The sequence below is a fragment of the Saccoglossus kowalevskii genome, chromosome 12 (assembly GCF_978046115.1).
Source record: "Saccoglossus kowalevskii chromosome 12, keSacKowa6.1, whole genome shotgun sequence".
NCBI classification, from domain to species: Eukaryota; Metazoa; Hemichordata; class Enteropneusta; family Harrimaniidae; genus Saccoglossus; species Saccoglossus kowalevskii.
The window spans coordinates 23,486,772-23,509,564 of NC_140652.1; the positions used below are offsets into that span (position 1 = coordinate 23,486,772).

Here is a 22,793-nt window from a genome sequence, read left to right on the forward strand (position 1 = left end):
AAAAATTGATTTCAACGAAAGTTGAGTTTTTTTGTTTGTTATTATAATCACGAGTAGTAGTCAACATTTGTAACACCTTGAAAACAAGTAAGTTGTTCACATGTGAAACAGCGTGAAGAGATTGCACTACAGCACAGATCATTGTGTTTGTATTTATTTGTAATTTGTTCAACATTAAAATCACTGCTTATTTTTTTTTGTTCTATAAACTTTTTTAACTGTGTGATACCTTAATTACAAGATTCATGGCACTCCTACAAAAAAACCCAGTTCTTCTGTAAAAAAAAAAGTTGAACTAGCTTTATGTACATGCCATTTTAGAGAATTTGCTGCTCAATGAACAAATTAATAGAATCAAATGTTATCTAAAGTGACAACAATATCTCATAGTGAGAATGATAGAATTTCTGTTGGATTATTGAAATGACAGTATTCATTTCAAACTAAGGTGAAAAAATCCAATACAAAATGTACTCTACAATGTTTTGAAGATTGCAAATAATATCAGCCTATTGAACTGTTGAAATTTCAAGACAACGTCAAGAAATTATTCAAATTAGATTTAAACAATTCAAGGGAAGCCTATAACACAAGTAATAAAAAGCAAAGCAGCTGGAATCAGAAAAAGGGTGAAAATAAAAAAAGTCTAGACTGACAGGATGATGAATGTAATGTAAAAAGAAATAACATTCTGAATTCCAGAATTAATTAGCCACTTTGTTACAAAGGAATTGACTGATTTGCATGCAAATGAATTGACTCTATGCCTAGTAGGTATAACCTTTTTAAGTTTCCATTAACCTTTTAACACTCATTAATGAAGAATTGCTTTTAAATCTTTAAATGCGTCATTTTCACCACCACTTTCACTAGGATTAATATCAAGTCATATACAAGAAAATCGTCAACGACTCTAAAAACATGTGATCAGCCACAGAAACGTACATAAAACACCAGATAACATTGCCTATTAAAAGTCTAATACTTGCGTAACTACTACCAATGCCAGCCAGGTATATATTATAAAATGTAGTAGTAAATAAGTTGAACCTTGTTACACAATATTACATGAAAGTGTCACCAATGCGTCGTTTTCAGTTTCATATCAACAAACGCTTCATTCATAGCACTTTGCTATTTTTTAAAGTGTTGTGTTTAGTTTCAACCAGAAGTCATGATATACAATGGTACATGTAGTAACCAGAGACGTTTTGAAAACAGTCATTGAAGGTTAAGGCATTGAGAACAAAACAAGATAAAACCATGATAATTACTCATTTTTACATTTTTTTTGGCCAATTATAAATTACTACATGTATGTATGTGTAGTGTTTTCTATTCCCGCTGTCCAAATTATTTCTAATTATGTGTTGTCACTTTTGTGTAACATTTTTAGAAATGAAACAGAAACATTGAGAGAAATCCAAGTGGAATGTGATTAAAAAGTCCATTGACTATCTCCTTGATGCTTTCGACAACAAGTAAACAAAGATTGCCTCAGTCACATTCCAGCTTCTTGCTGTTACAACATGGCAGCATTGTCAATTTCAACCAGAAACATTCAACACCACTGAGTGGGTCGTTAATCAACGTGTTCAATTTACTTGTGCACCACTACATGTGAAATTCAAAACCTGTCTGGCGCCAGTGATATTTAAATTGACTATATTTGCTACTTCAATATTTACAATTTTTTGCAGCCTCAGAGTGGCTCAACAGGTTGGTGTTTAGTTCAGAAAACAATGTAGTATTAGTCGTACTATGTGGCTAAAACAAATGTATACCCCTAGCAGAGAGTCCCAGCCCATTGGATAGACAGCACATGTTGTCCAAATGGTGTAAATATAACTGCAGAAAAGAACATTAAAACCCAACATGTGTAGAAACAGCTATTATATATCACTATACATACTATAAAATTAATAAATTTTCACTGCTAGAGATTCTCCTACAAAATTCTCTGATTTAGAGCACCTTTCCAAAAACATGCAAATTTGGCTAAGGAAATTAAAGCAGTCTACAGTACATTAATTCAAACATCTTCCACAAATTAATCTATTATACATGTATAATTCAGATCATGATGCATTAATTTTCAAAAATTCTGTCATTTTAATCTAAAATTAGAAACAAAAAATATATAAAAAATATATGCAGGTTAGGTTCATTACAGATAAAACAATGCGGTTAGAAATAATATATACATGTACCATATTTGCTTCATTAGAATTGCATCTCCAATAGAAGTGCATATGTACGCTAAAAATTACATTAATGGTAGATCATTAAAATATGAATTATTTTAACAGACTCGCATCTGTTTTTTACATACGCATATGCACTACTAATAGAGCTAATATAGTTTTAAATTAATTCTGGGATTTGTGGGCTACGAAGAAAAAATTCAGTAATTCAATATCTGTATTCACCTTATTTCTTGACAGATCAACCATTGCATTTAGTGATTACGGATGTTAAGACTGCATTACTGAAGGTTCATCAATACAGCTTTTAACAATTTGACACTTTGGCAATGTTGTAAAAAAAATTCTTTTATTTGGGGGGGGGGGGTGATCGATGTTCTCCTCAGGCCATTTACAATATTGCTTGTTTAAAACCTTCAGGGATAGCCAATACAAATTAACAGCTTCAGAAGGAAAAATGATAATTAAAGCAGTGATTTTGCTACACCGTACACTTGGCCATTGAAAGGCGATGCTTTCAATTCATTTCTAAGAAACAATAGAAATTTATTGCACTTTGGGATGCTGAATTATTCGTTAATTCCTTTGAGAAAACAAAACAAACGTACTTGCGTTGTTCATTTGTTTTAAAATACTACGTAATTAATTCACGTTGAAACAGTGACGCAAGTACAATACGAGAAAACTTTGATTTAAAGTCAAATGTCTTTAATTTAGTCTGGTCTGGTCGGAATTGCAATTGACCCATATTCTCCCGTAACCTTAGAGTAGACATGTACGTTCCATCTATTTATACAACATGCAATACAATGCAACGTTATTTTGTACACGATGATTAACACAACACACAAGCAGTGAACAGGGAGCACTTATACGCGCGTCTGTTTTCACGTCACTCAGAGCAGATTGCGTTCATCAGATTGGGGACATATTCACTAACTAATATGCGATCTCGGGGCAATTTCTAAAAAGGTCATTAAAATAATGGATGGCATGCCAGGCATGCATTCTACAGGTGAGTGCGTCCAGTGAAAGTGGGATTGCAGAAACGAGCTTGGTTTATTCGTTCAATTCTAGCATGAGTCTCACTTACCGAGGCCGACAGCATGACCACTAGAACAGCGGAGATAATAACACTCCATCGATCCATTTTTGCAACGTCGAACGGCAGACTGGTTCTTTAAACTCCAGGCGAGTACCGGGTGACCCCACCCAAACACGGCAACTGCTGCTCGTCACTCTCACCTGTGGGCAGCTAAACGAGGCAATTGGAGGCGTCTGGAATAAACATCTACTAGAATGTCCTAACGATGAACTCCACTATACGACTTGTCATACTCGGAAAGTGATAAGAATTAAAAAAAAACGTCTGTTAATGCGAAGTTCAAAGTTGGTGGAGACTCAGAGTACGCGTATCTCGATCACTGGTAGCAGTGAGTTACACACTGCAGCATTGGACCCCCTAGGGCGATGCGTATGAGTCACTTTCGTTTGAGGCGCGGTCAAATCAAATTCCAGGTGTTACTCGCGTTTTGTTTTAATATAACTGAAAAGTAGGTTGAACATCACTTAGAACATTCTTTAACATAGTGTTAACTAGGGAATCGAAAGTATCTGTTTTAATCAGTGGGTTTCATTTATTTTGGGACACCGACACATTAAACTACAGAGCGTTAAGGGACCGCCATAGAACAGTCACGTGATATACCACGCCCTGGAGCAGATCCGATCCGACACAAAGGGTCAGAGGTTATGTTTTGTTTGATGACCGGCGATCAAAAATCAAACCAACGAGTAGATTACGTGAATCAACTTGAAACTATTGACAAGTCAGACTATTTACAGTGCAATTGTAGGCATGCACTACCCACCATCAACTAAAACCACCATCGAATTCACCAGGAACAAAATAAAAATCTCTTTTTCCAACTATGTTGCATTGTACTCAGGCTAGTATGTAAGGTCTCAGACTACTGAGGTTAGGTTTTTCAAAAACGCAAAAAATCTCATTTAATAAAATTAAAAACGATGACGTAATGGCATTTCATCAACATGGTCATCAATACTTCGTCAACGACCGATCAATCTCACTTCTACCTACGTTATAAAACTTCCCAGCCTTCATTGCGGTCACAGTTTCCGGATTTTGACCAATGTTGATTCCGCCACTACTCAGTACTCTTCTGAAAAAAAACCGGCCGCCTATATTTACGCATCATGTAAGAAACGCTCATGTGAACCTCAGAAACTAATAACAAGGTTGTCAAGCGTGGTAAAACTAATAACGCAAGATTGTGACATTAACAATAATACCCCATAATACCCCATAGACAGATTCTCCCATCTTTTTTGAAAGAGATTTTTTGTTGTGAAAGAAACCAGGAAGCCTGACCTGAGAGAACTGACACTTCTACAATATAGGCATTTACACAATTTGCGCCATTGTTTGAGAACAAAAAAGTGACATTGTAAAACCCCGAGGACGTGTGCTGCAGATAAACTCCACAAATATAGCGTGACCAACAGAGAGACTTGTAAGATCTTGTAAGAAAACAGGCAGAACTTTTTTTTTTTAAATTCCGAGACAATCTATATAAAATAGAAAAGGGGATAAAGTCGGAGTGTAAAACTGAAAAAGTGACACCGAGTATACACACTCAGACTTTTGGAAACAGTCACACATAACCGTTAATCATATCCAAGTCACTAGTTCAACTTTTTAAAAAGTCGCATTGACACAAATCTTCAAGACCATCATAATGACAGTATTCTTCATATTCAACGCATGTCAGTATTCACGCCAAACTGCTGTTCGCAAATATACTGTATCGACGTTGGTGGCGTACATGCAAAAGATGAGTACTAGTAACTTAGGTTTTTTTTATCTTGCTTCCGGTAAGATCTCGGACCATGGCCAGAAATGTACAAGCGGTCTCTTTTATTGCATTTGAACGTAGAAGACGGGTGGATATATTCAGCTGAGACAAGTGTAGACCCCAAACTAATTATCTTGATGATGACAATAAACGTTGCCCTGAAAAAATATTCTTCGACTCGAGAGGGCGAACTCGCGCAATACTAGTAAGATATATTACGAGTTAACGCCCACATGTATGACTCAGTACTGTCGAAGGTCACAGATTTTATTGTTTTATATGACAATTCTTCAAATGACGAGTTTGGAGAATCTCTCGCGTTAACGCGAAATCTTCATTTCGCATCGGACCCAGATTTAAGGAAGAATTATAAAATTTCCACGGCTGGGCCAATCTAGCGTTGCCCCCCCCTCAAATAATATATTAACTAATTAAAATCTCATTTACCATTAACGTGTAAACCAGAAAGTACCAGGATATGTGAACTTTGGGGGAGGGGGGTAATTCATATTTCTAACATGGCTATGCGCCCTCCACCAATCAGATCGCCGGATTCACGATTTATATTAATATTCTCTGTATAAATTGAGAGAAGTTAGTTAGAACATGGCTTTGTCAGCTGATCTTGATTGGCAGGAGACCGTCAAAAGAACACACATGATTGGTTAATCTAATACAACATTTCATTATTGGAGGGCGCATAGCCATGCTAGAAGCCGGTTATAAAATGACACGCCCTTTATACATGGTTTTGAAGTCTTCATGTAGAAAGGGCGTTTCATATTATAACATGTACCACAGTCCCTCTAGAGTGCGCATATACATAGTAACTCTTCACAGTCAGAGTCTGTATAAGATAACTCACGGTCAGTGACCCATAAAGCTCAGTAAACACCTATACAGTGTAACCTATATAGAAAACTATGGACAGAGAACAGAATACATTGACATACTTACAAATAAATCCCAAATTTCAACCATTCAGTGTATAAACATTTATAGTTACAGTATATCACGTGTTTTCATTAAAGGGCGAGAGTCGACGCACATCGCGTGCTCGATTTTCATGTAAACAAATAATGTATTTTACACGCGTTGTATACGTTGCTATGTGTCCAATATCGAACAGGACGCGGCGCGACGACCAACGGCCTTTAACTATACTTGGTGAACGGTGAAGAATTATAGAATAGACATGGAAGGTCTCAGTACACATGGAAGGTCTCAGTACACGCCGTCATGTGCTGGTCGCTGTATGATTAATCGTTCTGTTTATGTTCTTGTCGGCGCCCTAATCGCCAATAGCCGCCGCAGCTGTGTCTCCATAATTGACACGAATAAAGAAATGCGTCTCGTATTTATTTATTTATTTATGCGTGTGATTTCAACAAAATTAATGGTAGCATAGTTTTTGTCTGAAAATATTTTAGACTTAAATGCTGTAAAACTCATAATAAAGGAAAAGGAAGTCATACTTCTCCTTAATATGAATATGTATAGTTTGTAAAAAATCGAATTGTTTTCGAATCATCAATGGGCTTTATTCCCGTTGGTTATCTTTAAAATAAATGAAAAATATCATACACAAGCCTTCTTTCCATAAATGATATGAATATGTATAGTTTGTATAAATTCGGATCGTTTTCGAATTACCCGTCAATGGGCTATATTCTTTTATAGCCTTCTTTCTAAATATATAGCTGCGATTTCAGCTTTGTCCGTAATTTTGTTTTTTAATCCATGTAAGCCAAACTGGTGGTACGTAACGGCCACTTATATACGTTTAATATTAGAGGTTGACCATTAAACTTCCAGGGCGATGGCTGGGTTGAAAAAGCAATGCACACACACAAAATATGGAGCAAAATGAAAATTTTGCAGGAAAGAAAAATCTGTACGTCCTTCTAAATCTGAGGGGAAATATTTTAGACAGCGGGAACACAAATTACAGCAAATTCACGGAAAAAAATATAGCACAAAACTGAGTAAAAAACACAAATATTTTGCACAGTTGTTCTGCCACCGCTCTTCTCATACTGTCTAATGGTCCGACCTTAGGAAGTGAATAGCTGGAAAATAAATGGTCGATAAACCACAAATGTATTATTCAGGTGCTGTTACAAACACACACCATGAGCATTCTAATATTTTATCCCGTGTGTGTTTACAGGTCAATTTTTTAATTACTCAGCATATATATGTACATGTATTATGCATGCAAAGAGTATCATTTTATGCGTAGATATGTATCCCGCGCTGTGACACGCCAGTAAAAAGGCTTAAAGCGGGAGGGTCGTCACCTGCGCACGCGCGGGAATTGAGTCCCAAGCGATGATAACAACACACGCTAAAAAGGCAAAAGCTCATGGGCTTGTAAACAGTGACACGCTATGACCATCTGACGCATGCACAGGTGACGACTCTCCCGCTTTAACATAGAAAGATATGAAAAACAAAAACACTTACAATGTAAGAAAAATACCGACTAGCATTCGAAGTCTAAAAAACTGTACACAGCTTGTTTACTCATCTACTCGCGCAGTTATGCCAGAGGTTTCAGAGATAGCCCAATTATAAATTGACAGTAATGATTCAAACCAGACTGGCACATAAAAAGTTGAGTTTGCTGTAATTGGTGATTTTCCGTACAACTGCGAGATCTCGCGAGATGCATGAAAGACGCGCGTCGAACGTCTGCCGCAAAAATCGAACGATTTGATTTTGAACTCGAATTTCTTTATTTCGTAGCTCACATCGACCGGCCGATCTTTGACAGAGGAATATTGCATTCGAATATCCTCTTTTAATCGAAATTGTCTATCATCAAATGTGTACAGCACATTATTGACATGGAAATGTCCCCAAAATACTTTCGCGTTTGTCGAATCTCACGCGATGTTTGACGCGACTACGACGCTATGACCTTTGTTTGTGTGATTCTCGCAGTGAACGGAAAATGGTCTATTGTCCGACATTATTATCGGGATCCCGACACCCGCAACTTAGTAAGGGGTTATAAAACTAAACGAATAAACCATAGTTTCTCAATTACAGTTAGATTATGAATAAAAACAAATAATGTCAGACAATTACAGCAAACTCAACTTTTTATGTGCCAGTCTGGTTTCAATCATTACTGTCAATTTATAATATAACTTGTCGTGAAAGTGGGCGTTCATGCATTGAAAATGGATTGAAAAAACATCACAGCGTCGCATCTTTATCGATGTCGTCATTGTCGGATAATACCGCACATTTTCTGTCTAGTCCGACTTGGTAAACTTCGAAATCCAATTTTATCGTCTGTTCTTCATTCTTTACTCAATACCGACTGTTTGATCACCTAAATCCTTGATTTGGTTTCACCTTTCTTGATACAGTCGATCGCTGCGGTTATTTCTACGTACGGACAGACTTGCTAGCTTTCACTTTGACATGCTTTAACGGTCAATTACAATAACATATACAATGCAACAAAATATTTAATAGTTACTTTACTTCATAATTGTTGTCAAAACACAATCGAATTTTTGGGAGCAAATTCCACTCACTCACAAATTTAAGTTGGGTACTCATTGAAATAATATCGCACCACCCCTTGCATTTAATAAACACAAAAAAAGAACAAAACCAAGAATATAAAGACGATTACATGCCTTGTTATGTGATTCACACCGTATCACAAACACATCTTGGCTACTACTAGAATCTCGGCACTCCAACAAAGTTTCCCGCAACACCGTAAAATAAAATACCGAAGGAAAATATTCAGGACCAACAAGTACGGGTGGGCTTTCCGTTTGAATTATGGTAGTGGGATTTTACATTTTGATTTAGGCTCAAATTCAGACTAAAAATTCTATGTTTTATAAGAAGATTTAAAAGATTTTCATTTAGTTTATTCGCGACATCAGACATAAATCTCATATATATGTTTTAGACATATAAAAAATAAGAAAACAATAAAAATACATGAAAACAATTTTACTCGTATATTCAACCCCATTGCTTGCCTAATCACGTGACATCTCTCAGACATACTTGTAACTCATATATGACAGATAACGCACTGCATTGCCACGTGATCGGCACATCTTTTTAATCTCATTGTCACAGCTGCGTATCTACAGAGAGGGAATTTAATAACATTATTTTTTAGTATTAACGCAACGATTTCAACAAAAAGGGTGTGTTGATGCTGCCTTTTGGAATGATTTCGTACTGTATCTAGAGAATAACCCCATCTAATCTACATACGGGTTGGTAAAGGAAAACCCGCATCGCTGTAAAGCACATTATTATTAGTACAGGTTGTACACCCGGAATCGATATACAAGGGAAAATAATGTACTACGTTGGAAGTGAAAATGTATACATAATTAGGCAGGCGTTGGTGCCACACCTGGCGGTGTTGCATATATACAGGTATAAAATGAACTGATTTTCCCAGAGCATTTTAATATCGATGATGCCTCGTCGCTGACTGTGATCATATTTAGATGATGTATCTAATTTCGTTTAAAAAGACGGTAATTTATTTGTTCGCCATCTTCACTGTGACTATGGTTTATTTCGAGTACCGTGACAAAGATATATTGTTGCTGAAACGACTACGGCTCGATGGACTACTTGATGCAGATGACACACGCGATATGGGGGATACAACGCAGGACACCACGGAGGATGGACGTCATACGAGGAAAACAGAATCTGTAGGAGACACGGAATCAGCGACTACAGAGAGTGCAGCTCTTTTTCATCGGAACGAAACTGGTGACATGAGTGGACAGGATGTCAATCAAGGTAACACTATTTCGAACCAAATCTATAGTTAACAGAACTGGTAGGATAAAATAACTGATTTTAAATTCACATTAAACAGACGATTTAAGCGCTTCAATGTAAATGTGAACTCTGTAGGACCATATGCGACACAAGCTGCGCTGCCTGCCGCTTAGCAATTTGTTCATCCATGTAAAACTAATTGGGACTGACCTTTGTGTTACTAAATGGTTTTCACACAGAGTGAAATATTAGGTTATCGGAGCTATATACTCGGAGAGAAACACATATTAAAACTGAAAGATCAATTATTTGGCAATCATCAAAGATTCAATATTGAAGAGAGCGCGTTTAATTTTAGTATTGTTGTTTGATACTGTATTTTGATAAAAGCACTGAATATGATTTATGAAATGAAAGCACTCTTCTTGTAGAATTAGTTTGACAGTTCTCCAATATGTGTGTGTACTGCTCATTTCAGTGCATGCTCTGACACCTAGTGCACGTGCATACTAGTGTGTTTCTATTGTCTACCCAACGTATGTGTTACAATATAAACGCTTATACTTGACAATAAATAGTAATCCAAATCGGTAACCAATATCCAGTATGAAACAACAGTATTAAAACAATATGTTTTCGTTCATATGGCATTCTCGTAAAGGGAATGTGGATAATTTGGATTATTTAAAAAAAAGTTCTGTTTAATATTGCATTTCAAAAGTTTGTAGGAACAGCAATATATGATTTATTGTACCATTTAAACAGGTGTCATTTTTTTATGTAAAAGCTGTTAATTTGATACAAATTAAAGCAGAAACATTCGTGATTTCAACACTGTTTTGATAGTAAATGTTTGTAAAGTACACACCTGTGTTCGAAATTCGTCAAATTAATTTTTTTAAGCGAAGAAGTTGCGTCATAGTATGTTAACATAACATTAATGTAGCCACCAGATTGATATTGACATGTGCGGTTAAGTGACCTACTTAAATATCAATTGTAACGAAATATTCAATGTTGAAACTTTTCTATAGCACATTAGTTAGACTAATTGTATACGTAATGTGATATCCGCCATATACAGTAACAATGCATGCATGTACTAATATTATTCTCTTTAGGTACTGTATTATACGTCTTATTATGAGATAACAACAAGCGTGCTATTCCAACCCCTGTAAAATAATTGCATATTTAACATTAACATTTGTAACGCTTAATAAAATAACAACAAAAATATAAACTTCCCATTGAAAGTTTGATTAGAGCAACAGAGAAAATGATTTATGTATGAGCTGCAATTGTTTATATATATCATGACTGTAATACCTATTGAAGTGTAAATATAACAATTGAACTTATGATTATAACTTTGTCGGGCGTAACAATGATTTCAATTTTACATGACATGATTTGAATAATAATGTTGATAACAAAGTTAATTAATTTATTCTGAATATCAATTAGGCAATACTAAAATTTCACTCTATTGCACCAGAACAGTCACATATTATGAGAAAAATTAAACCAGTGCGAAATGCAGTATATTATAGACAAAAAGAACAGAACGGGAATACAGTGTTTCTTCAAATTCTTGGACTAAAGTGAACTAAGCTCAAATATAAAGTCAGCGTTTTCTCTATAACAATATAATACTTAAAACTAATGGAAAGGAGTTGTTTTTGATTTTGCAGAATACTCATATGTTCTACCTATGCCAGCCACACGCCCCTCCCCGAGTCTTGACAATGCTGGAATGAGCGCCATTTGCGGCTTCAAACGACGAATAAAAACGTACGATCACGTGCTCATCAACCTTAGCAACGCTGACTTTGATAGAAACGTACAAAATCGATCACGTGGTTTATTTTATCGACCATGATGAAATCGGAGACTTTTATTACGACCGCGGAATACAGGATTCCCATTTGGATGTTACATTTATCTAATATATTGTTAGTCATAAATCTAAACGTAAATGTTTCTCTTAATTAAACTGACTGTTTATTATTTGTGTATGTTGTGTTATGAATTTGGAACATAAACCTTGAAACGCAGTTAAACACTGTAGTGGATCTTTATTGTCATGTCGGTACACTAATGACTTATAAAACATCGGTCTGAACACTAGGTGGCGCTATATTTTTTATCTCGTGCATTTTATGGATAGAAAAGCAACAAGAAATGGACTTTAAAATACACATTTGTCAGCGTATTCCACAGATAATGGACATTACATAAGATAAAACGGCACTTTATTTATTATTTTTCATTTCAGAAATAAACTGTACCGCAGAACCAGCGCCGCCACACAGTCTGCCACTTGTTGCTCTCGCCAGTGCGCCCTCATCAGGCAATACGTGGGTGAGACACTTACTGGAACAAGCGACGGGAATTTCCACAGGGTCGTATTATAATGATGCAAGATTGGCACGTGGAGGTGAGTATTTACGACATGTCACGTGATCGACATCATCCAATTATACGAGGATTGGGACACTATGACCAGCACACAATAACACTTCTCGATATATGTGTTCATACAAGCAGGTTTCTTGGGGGAAACACTGAAATGGAATTCGGGCAGGACACTCGTCATCAAAACACACAAATCTCTCAAACAAAGTTCGGCCGCCATCATATTACTGCGCAATCCATTTGACAGAATCATCAGCGAGTACAACAGAAGGACACAGGGTCATGTTGGGGTGGCTAACTGGGGAGCAGATATGCAGAACAATCAAGGTAAGTAACACAGTGGGCTTATATGAGTAACTATTAAAGTAATTACGCAGTGGTGTGCAGATCAGTGTTAATAACAAGACAAATATTGAATTCGATCATATGAGCATTACAGCCGCCTTCAGTGGCGGCGGCATGGGGGGATAAAAGGGGAGGTCGCCCCTCGAAAACATTGTTCCAAATGAAGCTGAAACTCTTTGTGTCAGAGAAATGTGCCCCTCAAATAGCATGAACTAGCGTTTCAGAAGATCTAGATTTCAAAAAGGGGGAGTATGGCCCAGACCCCCTAGTAAGGTCGCGCATTCGGTGCGAGAGACGGTGTGCAGATCTCACTCCCATGCACAATTGAGTGCCCCACCTCTGACCGTGAAACTGGCGTCCGATTTCGTGTAGACAATCAATTTAATTTTTTATCCACGTTTTGTATGTCGCTGAGGCCAATATCAAACATGACACGAGGTGATAACCACCGTGCTTTAAGGTAACACTGGTGAACAAATCTAAGAATTTCTATAATTGTCTACACTCGAATGTCGTCGTGTATTGCCGTGAATTATTTGGATTTATTTTAGGATATATTTACAGTTGATATATTCATTAGTATGAGATGTACATATAACATTATGTGATAATTGCCACGCATTTCGAGGCGACCTAATATAAGTTGGGTATTCCAGGAGATAAAGCGATGTTTTTATAGATAAATCAAGACAAAAGTACAACACTAATCCCTGTTTTAGATTACATGTTAGTTTTTTTCTCAGTTAATAATAGGGGTAACGGTCAAGTTAACTGAATGACTTCAAATTAAATACAACGCTGACGAGGTGTAACAATCAAGTTAATTCGATGACCTTGTGAATAAGTGAATAAAACATTGGCAAGGTTCAAGTACTGTTCAAGTAACGACTGACTTGAAGTACTTGTCTGTGTCTGCAGACAAATAAGCCCAATAGTGTGTTATCTGTATGTGATTCAGTAAAACACGTGATATTGAAAAAGTATACTCTTATTTTTACAGAATGGCGTGAAACTGTTAAAGCTCTAACAGGCCAGTGGATCCATTTCATCAAATTATGGCTGAACACATTCGACAAACCAATAATGATGTCACGATATGAAGACGTGGTCAACGATCCTGTCGGAGAAGTTACCCGGATGTTAGATTTCCTGCACATTCCCCCAACCAATCGGCGCTTACTTTGTATAACGCGGAATCTGGAGGGCGCCTTCCATCGCAAGAATGACGTAGACAAGACTTTGCAGTATGCAGCTTTCACACCGGATATGCGCAGGAATATCACTTCTGTTATAGATCAGGTGTCTGTACTATTGGAGGAAAGTGGTTTCAAACCACCATATCATATTGAGGAGTTGGAAATAAGAAACTGATTTGTTCACCTACTGACAACTTCATTGTGGATTTACTTCCCTCATCGTTAGGGAGAAAAGAACTTTTTGCTTTGGAAATAATTTCAATAATTTTTCAAAAAATTTGTAATAGTGAATCCCAACACGAATAATATTCGATACTGCTGCATATATCACCTGTTAGACTGGCAAAGTCGGGACTTCTTTTTTGTTTTACAAAAAAATATAATCAATTGTCAATTTAGCTTTTTTAACGCGATCGCAAAAACTAGCGTGACTGCGAAAGAAATCCCGACTGGACGCATCTGCAGGCGACCCCCTGCGTTGGAGTGAAAATCGGAGCGAAATCACTCCGGTGATTATGCTAATTAAAATCAAAGTGCAGCTGTATACGCCATCTCTTATCTATGTTAATGTACGTGACCTTTCACTTCTGAGGTCCCGGCGATTTTGAAAGACTAATTATATACATTGGACATTTAAATCGACTTGTGTTCAGTAAACATGGATGAAAGTATCGCCGTTGCGCTTAAAAAAAGTTAAAATATCTATCTCTGCGATCGAATCGAATCAATCTCTAAAACGTCACGTTTACTTTCACACACCCACTCATGAATAAACAATGACACATGAATAATTAATATCAGTCAAATGTCCACAGACGCGTCCAGTCGGGATTTCTTTAGCGGTCAGCTTAGTTTTCGGAGTAGCTACAAATAATATTTGGAAACAAAAATGTTTAAACTAACAAGGCCGGAATAACAACAGAGGTGACGCTACCGATGGCAGTTGCCCTCGAAAAGTGTTGGATGGGGAGGGGACAAATCAAGCTGAAACCCTTCGTATTATTTAAATTTAACCCTCAAAATGCAGGAAATGGCGTTTCTAAATGAGTCTAAGATTTTATAATTAAGGATGGCGAGCATAACTCGCCCTCTCGTGCAAAATGTCGTGCCGCTGTTTCTGAACAATGTGGACAACCAACATCGTGGAACGTTTTATTTTACACATAAAGCCGTCATAAGTCATGGGTTGGTCAAGATATTCCTGGCGTTTCTTTAAATTGTCAAAATAAGAAACCTGTGCTTAGAAAGCGAATGCTATTTCACGTCGGATACTCATTGATCGGGCATCAAAGCATTACCCCAAAAGTTCTTTTCTCGACACAGATTGCATTGAGTTTGTATTGAGCGTCGCCATTGTAAACAATTTTGATATCTACACCCTCCATCACTCAGGTAAAGCGCCCGACCGGCAGTGTCATTTCAGTCGCGTTCAATGAATTGTCTCGTCAGTTGTCAAGAACAAAGGCGCCGCTTAATCAGTGCTTCCTACGTTTTTGGTTGACACTGCAAGCGTCAGTCAAAGGCTGGTTTTCACCGGTACTGTCAATGCTCGATGATTCTTCACATCGGATGCCTTTATAGAAATGCATTACTGATTTCAATTACATAAATTTATGTCGATATCTGGGTCTAATAATTACTTTATTTATCGACGAAGCTTTGCAACGAAAGCGAGGCCGGCATTCAAATAAGGTGGTTCAAATAAGGTCACCTTGAACATTCACTTCCTTAACGTTGGTGGAAACATGACTCAGTTAATTATTCTTGTGTTTGTCTTCTTGACAACTATTACTCACAAGGTGAGTGAATTGCAGTTGTTTTAATGTCAGGACAGTATAGATTCTTTCCTGAGTCTTTCAACTCTATGCATGCTCAGGACAGTCATTGCGAACGCATCTAGTCTTATACCACGTTTGGTCATGTGACCCACTGTTTGGGCCGTTGGTTTATTTTTGTAAATCCACACTTGTCTCTTTGTCTTTATGCTAATCTAAACCGACCGCACTTGAATTCATATGTGCAGAGTGTAATTATTGCAGCTAATTGTTGAACTGTTGCTTATTTTGTAAATCGCTATTGTATTTTTAGTCAAGGTGTAACTTCTGGAGTTGACTTCTTTCTAAATTACTGAAAAAAGTTGGCCAAGAAAGGGTTCGAATACAATACATGTTTTCAATCCAATCATCTTTTGTATTAGGCGTGTAAAATGCAAAATATTACACCGTATTTGCCAATTTAGTATCTGAGCTGTACACGGAAACACATGTGCGACACGAAATAATTGTACATTAACGCATTAAGCATACATTTCTGAACAATAGAAACCCATGACCTATTATACCACAACAATTGCTCAAAACCTTCGTATTATGTGATTGTTGCGCAAAGGACATGTATTTGGGTCATTCATTCTTTTCCTGCAAAATGTCGTGCCCTGTTCTACCTGACTGCTTGTTACCTGCGTGCCTATAAATATCTCTCTAGTAAATATCAAACCACATTACCAGTAGGCAGCTTCGACTAAAAACTCCTCTACGTTTCATCGGTACATCTACTCCGAATGGTATTGATGCCAGTGTAATACTAACATTCTTAATGGATAGTCAAGAATAAGAGAAGAATAAGTTTTATATTTGATTATAGAAAGACGGTAAAAATATATTCCTTGTGAGTACATGCCATCATGTTTGACTGCGAACCCACAACGCGATATATCACATCTACTACCTATGTATTTGGTATTAAAGGACCTCACACAATAACACAAGATTTTCATTTTTCAAAACTTGTTTAACCAAGTTTCCCCACGAAATATATTAATTCAACCTAGGTTTAGTTTTTTTTTTTAACTATTGGTCTATGTGCTGATCACTGTTACACGCAAAGGCATTCACATACGGATGGGCCGTGTCGATCACATGGTATCTCCAAATGACAACTCGTACGCTTGTGAAGCCCGATGTGCTTACGTCATTGTTATATTTATTCACATCTACCGAGGGTTTATGACTCCCCAGACATATACATTTAAAACAAACTGAGTGTAATGAATATTTTTATTTAACCTTATTCAATTTAAAAAGATTGCATATGGTTTGCAGGAATATAAATAGAATAATGTAGGTTGTCGTCAATGTCACAATCACCGTTAACAAAGTGTCCTTTTGTGATTGGTAAAATATAACCCTGTGAATCTCAACAGCCATTATACTGACAAAAAAAATCACATAAGTGAAATTATTGTTCTATTAAAAAGCTGCAGGCATTCAGTATAAGGGAAGTGTTAAAGATTGGGCTTAAATATGCCAATATGAAGAAATTGTTGAGGTAAATTAAGTATTTTGAAGAAGTGAAATTCAAATAAGTTGCTCTACTGGTATTGTGTTTATCATAGGAATATTTTGTTTAACTTCCAACATGATGATTTTTTAGTTGCATTCGGATTTAGCCGACTATTTGAATATAACGTTATGTAGAATCGAATCGAACGGGGTACATATTGTCAGAGACCACTTGTTGAGAAACGACCGTATGACGTATTCGACTTGAACATTTGCAATTCACTTAACTAATCCTATATAGTATATCTACTGAACCCTGGCCACCCATTTCACTGTTGACACTTAAGCGCAAATATGTTGAGAAATGTTAGTTTGAACAAGTTTTGAATATAACAGTTTGTCGCCCGTGAATCGTTAGGTTAGAAATTTCGCCACGAAGTTTGTGCGTCACTATTACCACATATTATACGGTCGAACGTCGACAACTTTTTTCTGACAGCTAGAATACATGTATGTGGTTCATGTATACAAGGCCCTCTAGGTGTCTAGTTGAAATACTATATGTTGTTTGTGTTTCCCGAGATTCAGGGTTGTGTATTTTTCCATCTAGTCATTACTGGTAATTTTCAGCTGCTATCTTTTAAGTAAATGAGTATGGTTCTGTAGTTAGGATTGTCTATTTTATTCACCTTGTCTAAAAATACAAAGGTGATATTTCTTCATCTCATGGACACACAATCCCCAACTTGTGTTAGAAATCTTTTTTCCTTATCGTATGAAATCCTATTATCTTCTTGAAAGCATGTGATAATAACTGCGTTGTTGTATTTTTCATCCAAACGCGAGTTTAAGGGTTCATATTACCCAAATCCACTTCTTTTCGTAGATTTTGTAATCATGCACATTTTTCATATTTGCAGAAGATAAAACGAGCAGGATTTGTGAACAAACTGTCAATTAATACATCTTGGCATATGTATATGTGCTATATGTATAATTCCTTATCCATTCTAGATGGTGCTTTGTGGAATTACGTTCGAAATGCGGTTTTTTGAGCTGCAAGACATTAATCCTCTTTATAAAATAACAGCTAGTGAACGAAGCACAATAGGATCAGTCCATCTTCAAATACATTCTTTATAACTGATGGTGCCAAAACGGCTATCGCCAAGAAAATAATTATCAAGGGAATCAATTTGATCTAATAACACAATCCTCGACTACAAACACCCTGAGCCTATCATTCATGATCTATTATCTGTGGGAGATAACAGTACATTACACTACTTTGCACGTAACGGCGTGTGGCGTTTGAACATTGAACAATTTCTCATTAGTGTTGAGACTGTATTTGCACTATTGTTTTATTTTACGCCTTTGTTATATTTTGCAAAATATGCAAATGAAACCGTCATAACAATGATTTGTTGTATTGCCATTGACTATTGATTTCTATGCGGAAACGTTTTCACCACATCTCAAAATTGTATGTGAACACATAGTAAAGAAATTGCATATAGCTATTTTAATGTTTTTTTTTTTATGATTTTCATGAATCGGACAAAATAAGAAATTGCTCCAAATGTATTTTTTCATTTTCAGGCTGTTTCTGTATAAAAAAATAATCAATGTTTGGAACGAAAGGTTCATGCCACTTATAATAAAAAATGATATAAGACACATTTGAACCAAAACAAAAAGTTTTTAGAATTACAGTTAGTTGGCTACAGAGATATTTGTTTTAGAGAGGTGTTCACTTTGAAGGTATTTAGTTTATATAAGTGTTCAGTTTATTCAGCTCAGTTTATAAGTGTGTTCAGTTCAGAGGCGCTTTGACTGAACTTGGAGCCAATATTATGAAATATTACAATATTACAAATATCACATGCATCTGTTTATTCAATGTGACTAGGTAGTTGACAGGACTTCCAAGACAACATTATAAATGCACGTGACTTTCATGTAAATTGCGTTTAGTATATGACTTATCTATAGAATAACATTGTATATTGCTCGTTTACTATGGTGGATGTCTTGTTTTCTTTCACAGGTAAATAGTGAAAGTGTACAAAACCTTGTTGTAAGTGATATAACTACCATTTCAATACGACTAACTTGGAATCTACCGTCTGTAACAGGAACACTTTCGTATTATGTCTTTATAAGTCCTGCTAAAGTTGATGGTACCTCATCAGAGATAACGACAAGCAATGATTACACAGTCGATGGACTATTGCAAGGAACGACGTACACCTTTACTGTTCTACTATTTGTAGACGGTGTGGCTGGAGAGTCTACACAAGTAACAGCAAATACATTATCTGATGCAGGTAAGTTCAAATCGTATATTTACTTTTGCTGGGACAATATAATCTGTAATTATTACAGCTACTAGTATATAACTTCATACTCTTGCATAAATTATGGCTTGTATTGTCTTGCATAAATTATGGCTTGTATTGAAAAGATAATGATCCCAAAAATAAATTAGCATTCACATAAGTATTTCTCATTTAAGTTTACAAATCTGTTGCTGCTATTCAAAAATGCTTCCTGAGTGTTGTTTTTTATGTTCACATCAGTACATCATAATTACGGTAGTGAAATTAGGTTTAACTCCATCTTTTTTAGTCATTTTTGCTGGCATAACATTTCATACCTGTTTTTGCCCATAACTCTAATCCAAACCATGCCCCTACAGTATCTCTCCTCCATTTCAATTATAGAAACCCCTCTTTGGGTCAGTAATAATTATTTGACATTACATTGTAAAATGGAGTGTTAGGGTTCAGCGAGCTTAGTGGTGAGGGGGCTTAAGGAACTCTTTCCGCATTACCTATTAGGTAATTGCAACTCTGGATGTACCATTTCATGTATGTCCCCGCAACATGAACTTTGTAGAATGTTTCACATCTATATTATGAAAAAAAACCCTGAAAATGCACAATAATGTTGTGTATGTGTTCTTATTTTCAGTTCCAGATCCACCATCATCGCTGACAGTTACTGCCACCACTGGTGACAGCATTTCTCTGGCATTCACACCCCCAACAGTAGGAGTATACGATAGTTATCGACTTACCTACACACCTAGTGGTGGCTCTGAATCCGATCCAATCACCATAAATAGAGATGAAACAACATATACCATTGATGGTTTAACCTCTGATGTAGAATATACAATTTCCATGGTAACTGTTAGTGGACCTGGTGCACTGGCAAAATTCAGCACTACTGTGACAACAACAGCTACACCAGGTAGCAATGCGTTATAGTTTGATCTAAAGCAGTGTTTTCTACACTGGTTTCAACCATAGAGGGCGAACTAGCGAAAAAATGTATTTATAAGTGTATTAATATAAATGTATTAATAAGTGTAATCTTTTGGTTTTTAATCTTTTGAAACTGAAATTTATACTGCTTGATAAATGAACTTGCAATCAAAGAGCTTCCACCACAGTCAATAATAATAATTATGATAATAATAATGATAATAATAATAATAATGATACATGTAATAATAACTTTATTGTCTCTTCATCCATATGCACATGTCTATCAGTATATATCAACAAGGAATAAAATAAAATAATAAAAAATGAAACCATTTATGGAAAAGATTACACATCATGTTTTTTTATTTCTAACTAAGAAGGCAAATTCTCCTACTGATTTGATAATTATTAGAGATTGTTTTTTATTTCAATGAAAAACATTACTGTAGACAACTGCTAGCTTATGGTCTTGTTCAGACCTTTGCTACTAATTTTTTTTACTTGAATTCTGTGTAGTTAATTATTCCTTAAAATTGTATTTTGTTTTAATTTTATAGTCTGTCTCTTAGTTCAGTTTTTTTTTCACTATTTTTTGGCCCCATAAATTGATATATTTTTGTATTATTATTTCAGTTGACTTTGTTCTCACTATAACTGGAGTCTCTGGAAGCTTTATGCTTGTGACATGGGAGGATCTACCTGGAAGCTATGACTCAACAAAAATAACATATGCTGATGAAAGTGATCCAACAAATGAACTTGACGCAGTATCAGTCGGTGGAAACCAAGCATTTGCATCAGGTCTCTCTCCTGGGACTGCTTATATAGTGACACAGTATACAGTGAGTGGGGGAAATAAAAATGCTGTTGTCATCCAAAAACAATATACAAGTAAGTTAGGCATTGAAAGCTGAGAGTAGAATGGTGCCCTCTTTGGTCTTTCCATGCATAGAAAGCTGAGAGTAGAATGGCGCCCTCTTTGGTCTTTCCATGCATTGAAAGCTGAGAGTGGAATGGCGCCCTTATTGGTCTTTTCATGCATTGAAAGCTGAGAGTGCAATGGCGCCCTCATTGGTCATTTCATGCATTGAAAGCTGAGAGTGGAATGGTGCCCACATTGGTCCTTTCATGCATTGAAAGCAGATTCGCTGGTTCCCGCGTTCTTTGCGAATGGCCAGTAGGACGCAGGTAACTAGTAATCGCCATATTATTCCATTTGGGCCGGTTTTCTGGCCGAAAGGCACGTGACTGAGTGACTTAATTTGAAAACATTCCAAGTTCCATTCAGTGTAAACGTGTCTGTAATACTACAATAAAGCCATGCTCATACATACTGCCTGCTTAGATTTACATATTTGAGATGTTTCTGACATTTCTTCACTGTTTCTGTGCAAATTTATAACAAAAGAAACAAGTTTTTTATCGCCCAACTTTCGAAAGTAAAGGGAAACCCCTTGAATGGCCACGAGCGTGAGCGCTGACGTCAGGTAACCAAGGGAAATAGAACAAGCAACGAGAAAGTAACGAACCAATCGGAATGCCGGATTCGTTACTAGTTACTGGCCTATTGTGGCTTGGTACGCCATGACACTTGAGTAGAATGGCGCCCTCAATGGTCTTTTCATGCATTGAAAGCAGAAAGTGGAATGGCGCCCTCACTGGTCTTATTTAATTGTACAGTGGGGTAATAAAATAACTTTGAATTGTTGAATGATCTATATCTAAATGTAACGTAATCGCCTACACGGCACTATGTAGAGACAACCACAAAGCATTCAAAAATCATGTATCTAAACATAACACAACCATGGTATATGATGTATTTCACTAAGGCTTGCATAATAGAAATCACACTATCAGCCAATCAGAATGCGTATTCAGGCAATTGAAATGCTGCTGGATTTTAATTTAGCTCATTTAGTTATCAGTGAAAATAAAAAAAAAACAGCTAATAATTCTTTGTAATCCCTGTACTGTCTGTAATATCAAATAATAATACTATATGCTGGTTTAGGGGCCAATAGAACATATGATAGGTTAATCTCTATTATGTATAGCAAAAACAACTAAATATAAATCTTGTTTTATTTTAACTTGCCCTATTACTGTACCTTGACCTACAGAGCCAAATCCAGTTACATCACACTCAATTCTGGCAGTGGGCGAGAACACTATGACGATATCCTGGTCTGATCCAGTCGGTGGCAATGAATATTACAGAGTTTCCTATGCACCAGATAATGGCTTAACACCAGAATCCAATGACGTTGTTGATGGTAGTAATACATTTGAGTTTGAAGGTCTCGACCCTGGTACTGACTACACCATCACTATAGTAACTGTTGCTGGGAACCAAGAGAGTGAGGGCTATGAATTCACTCAGACTACATGTGAGTATTTTTACTTTCGTTAA

At 36.4% G+C, this 22,793-nt stretch overlaps 3 protein-coding genes across 3 annotated transcripts in view; 2 read left to right on the plus strand and 1 right to left on the minus strand.

Annotated features, from left to right (window-relative positions):
* Positions 1-3,478, minus strand: part of LOC102806478 (fibronectin-like) — a 31,952-nt gene extending 28,474 nt beyond the window's left edge. Inside the window, exon 1 of the mRNA XM_085505980.1 lies at positions 3,298-3,478. Coding sequence (XP_085362106.1) covers positions 3,298-3,354 — 57 coding nt within the window. The 5' untranslated portion in view covers positions 3,355-3,478. The remainder of the gene's footprint in view (positions 1-3,297) is intronic.
* A 6,250-nt stretch (positions 3,479-9,728) lies between these two features.
* Positions 9,729-14,462, plus strand: LOC102806235 (sialate:O-sulfotransferase 1-like). The gene is made up of 4 exons (XM_006815182.3): positions 9,729-9,883; positions 12,144-12,305; positions 12,416-12,610; positions 13,629-14,462. Exons 1-4 carry the CDS (start codon positions 9,733-9,735, stop codon positions 13,997-13,999), a joined length of 879 nt encoding a protein of 292 aa, XP_006815245.3. The 5' UTR covers positions 9,729-9,732; the 3' UTR covers positions 14,000-14,462.
* A 1,107-nt stretch (positions 14,463-15,569) lies between these two features.
* LOC102806123 (tenascin-R-like) lies at positions 15,570-22,793 on the plus strand. Its single transcript, XM_006815181.2, has 5 exons — positions 15,570-15,623; positions 19,156-19,435; positions 20,082-20,363; positions 21,014-21,271; positions 22,504-22,793. The coding sequence occupies exons 1-5, from the start codon at positions 15,570-15,572 to the stop codon at positions 22,791-22,793; spliced, it is 1,164 nt and encodes a 387-aa protein (XP_006815244.2).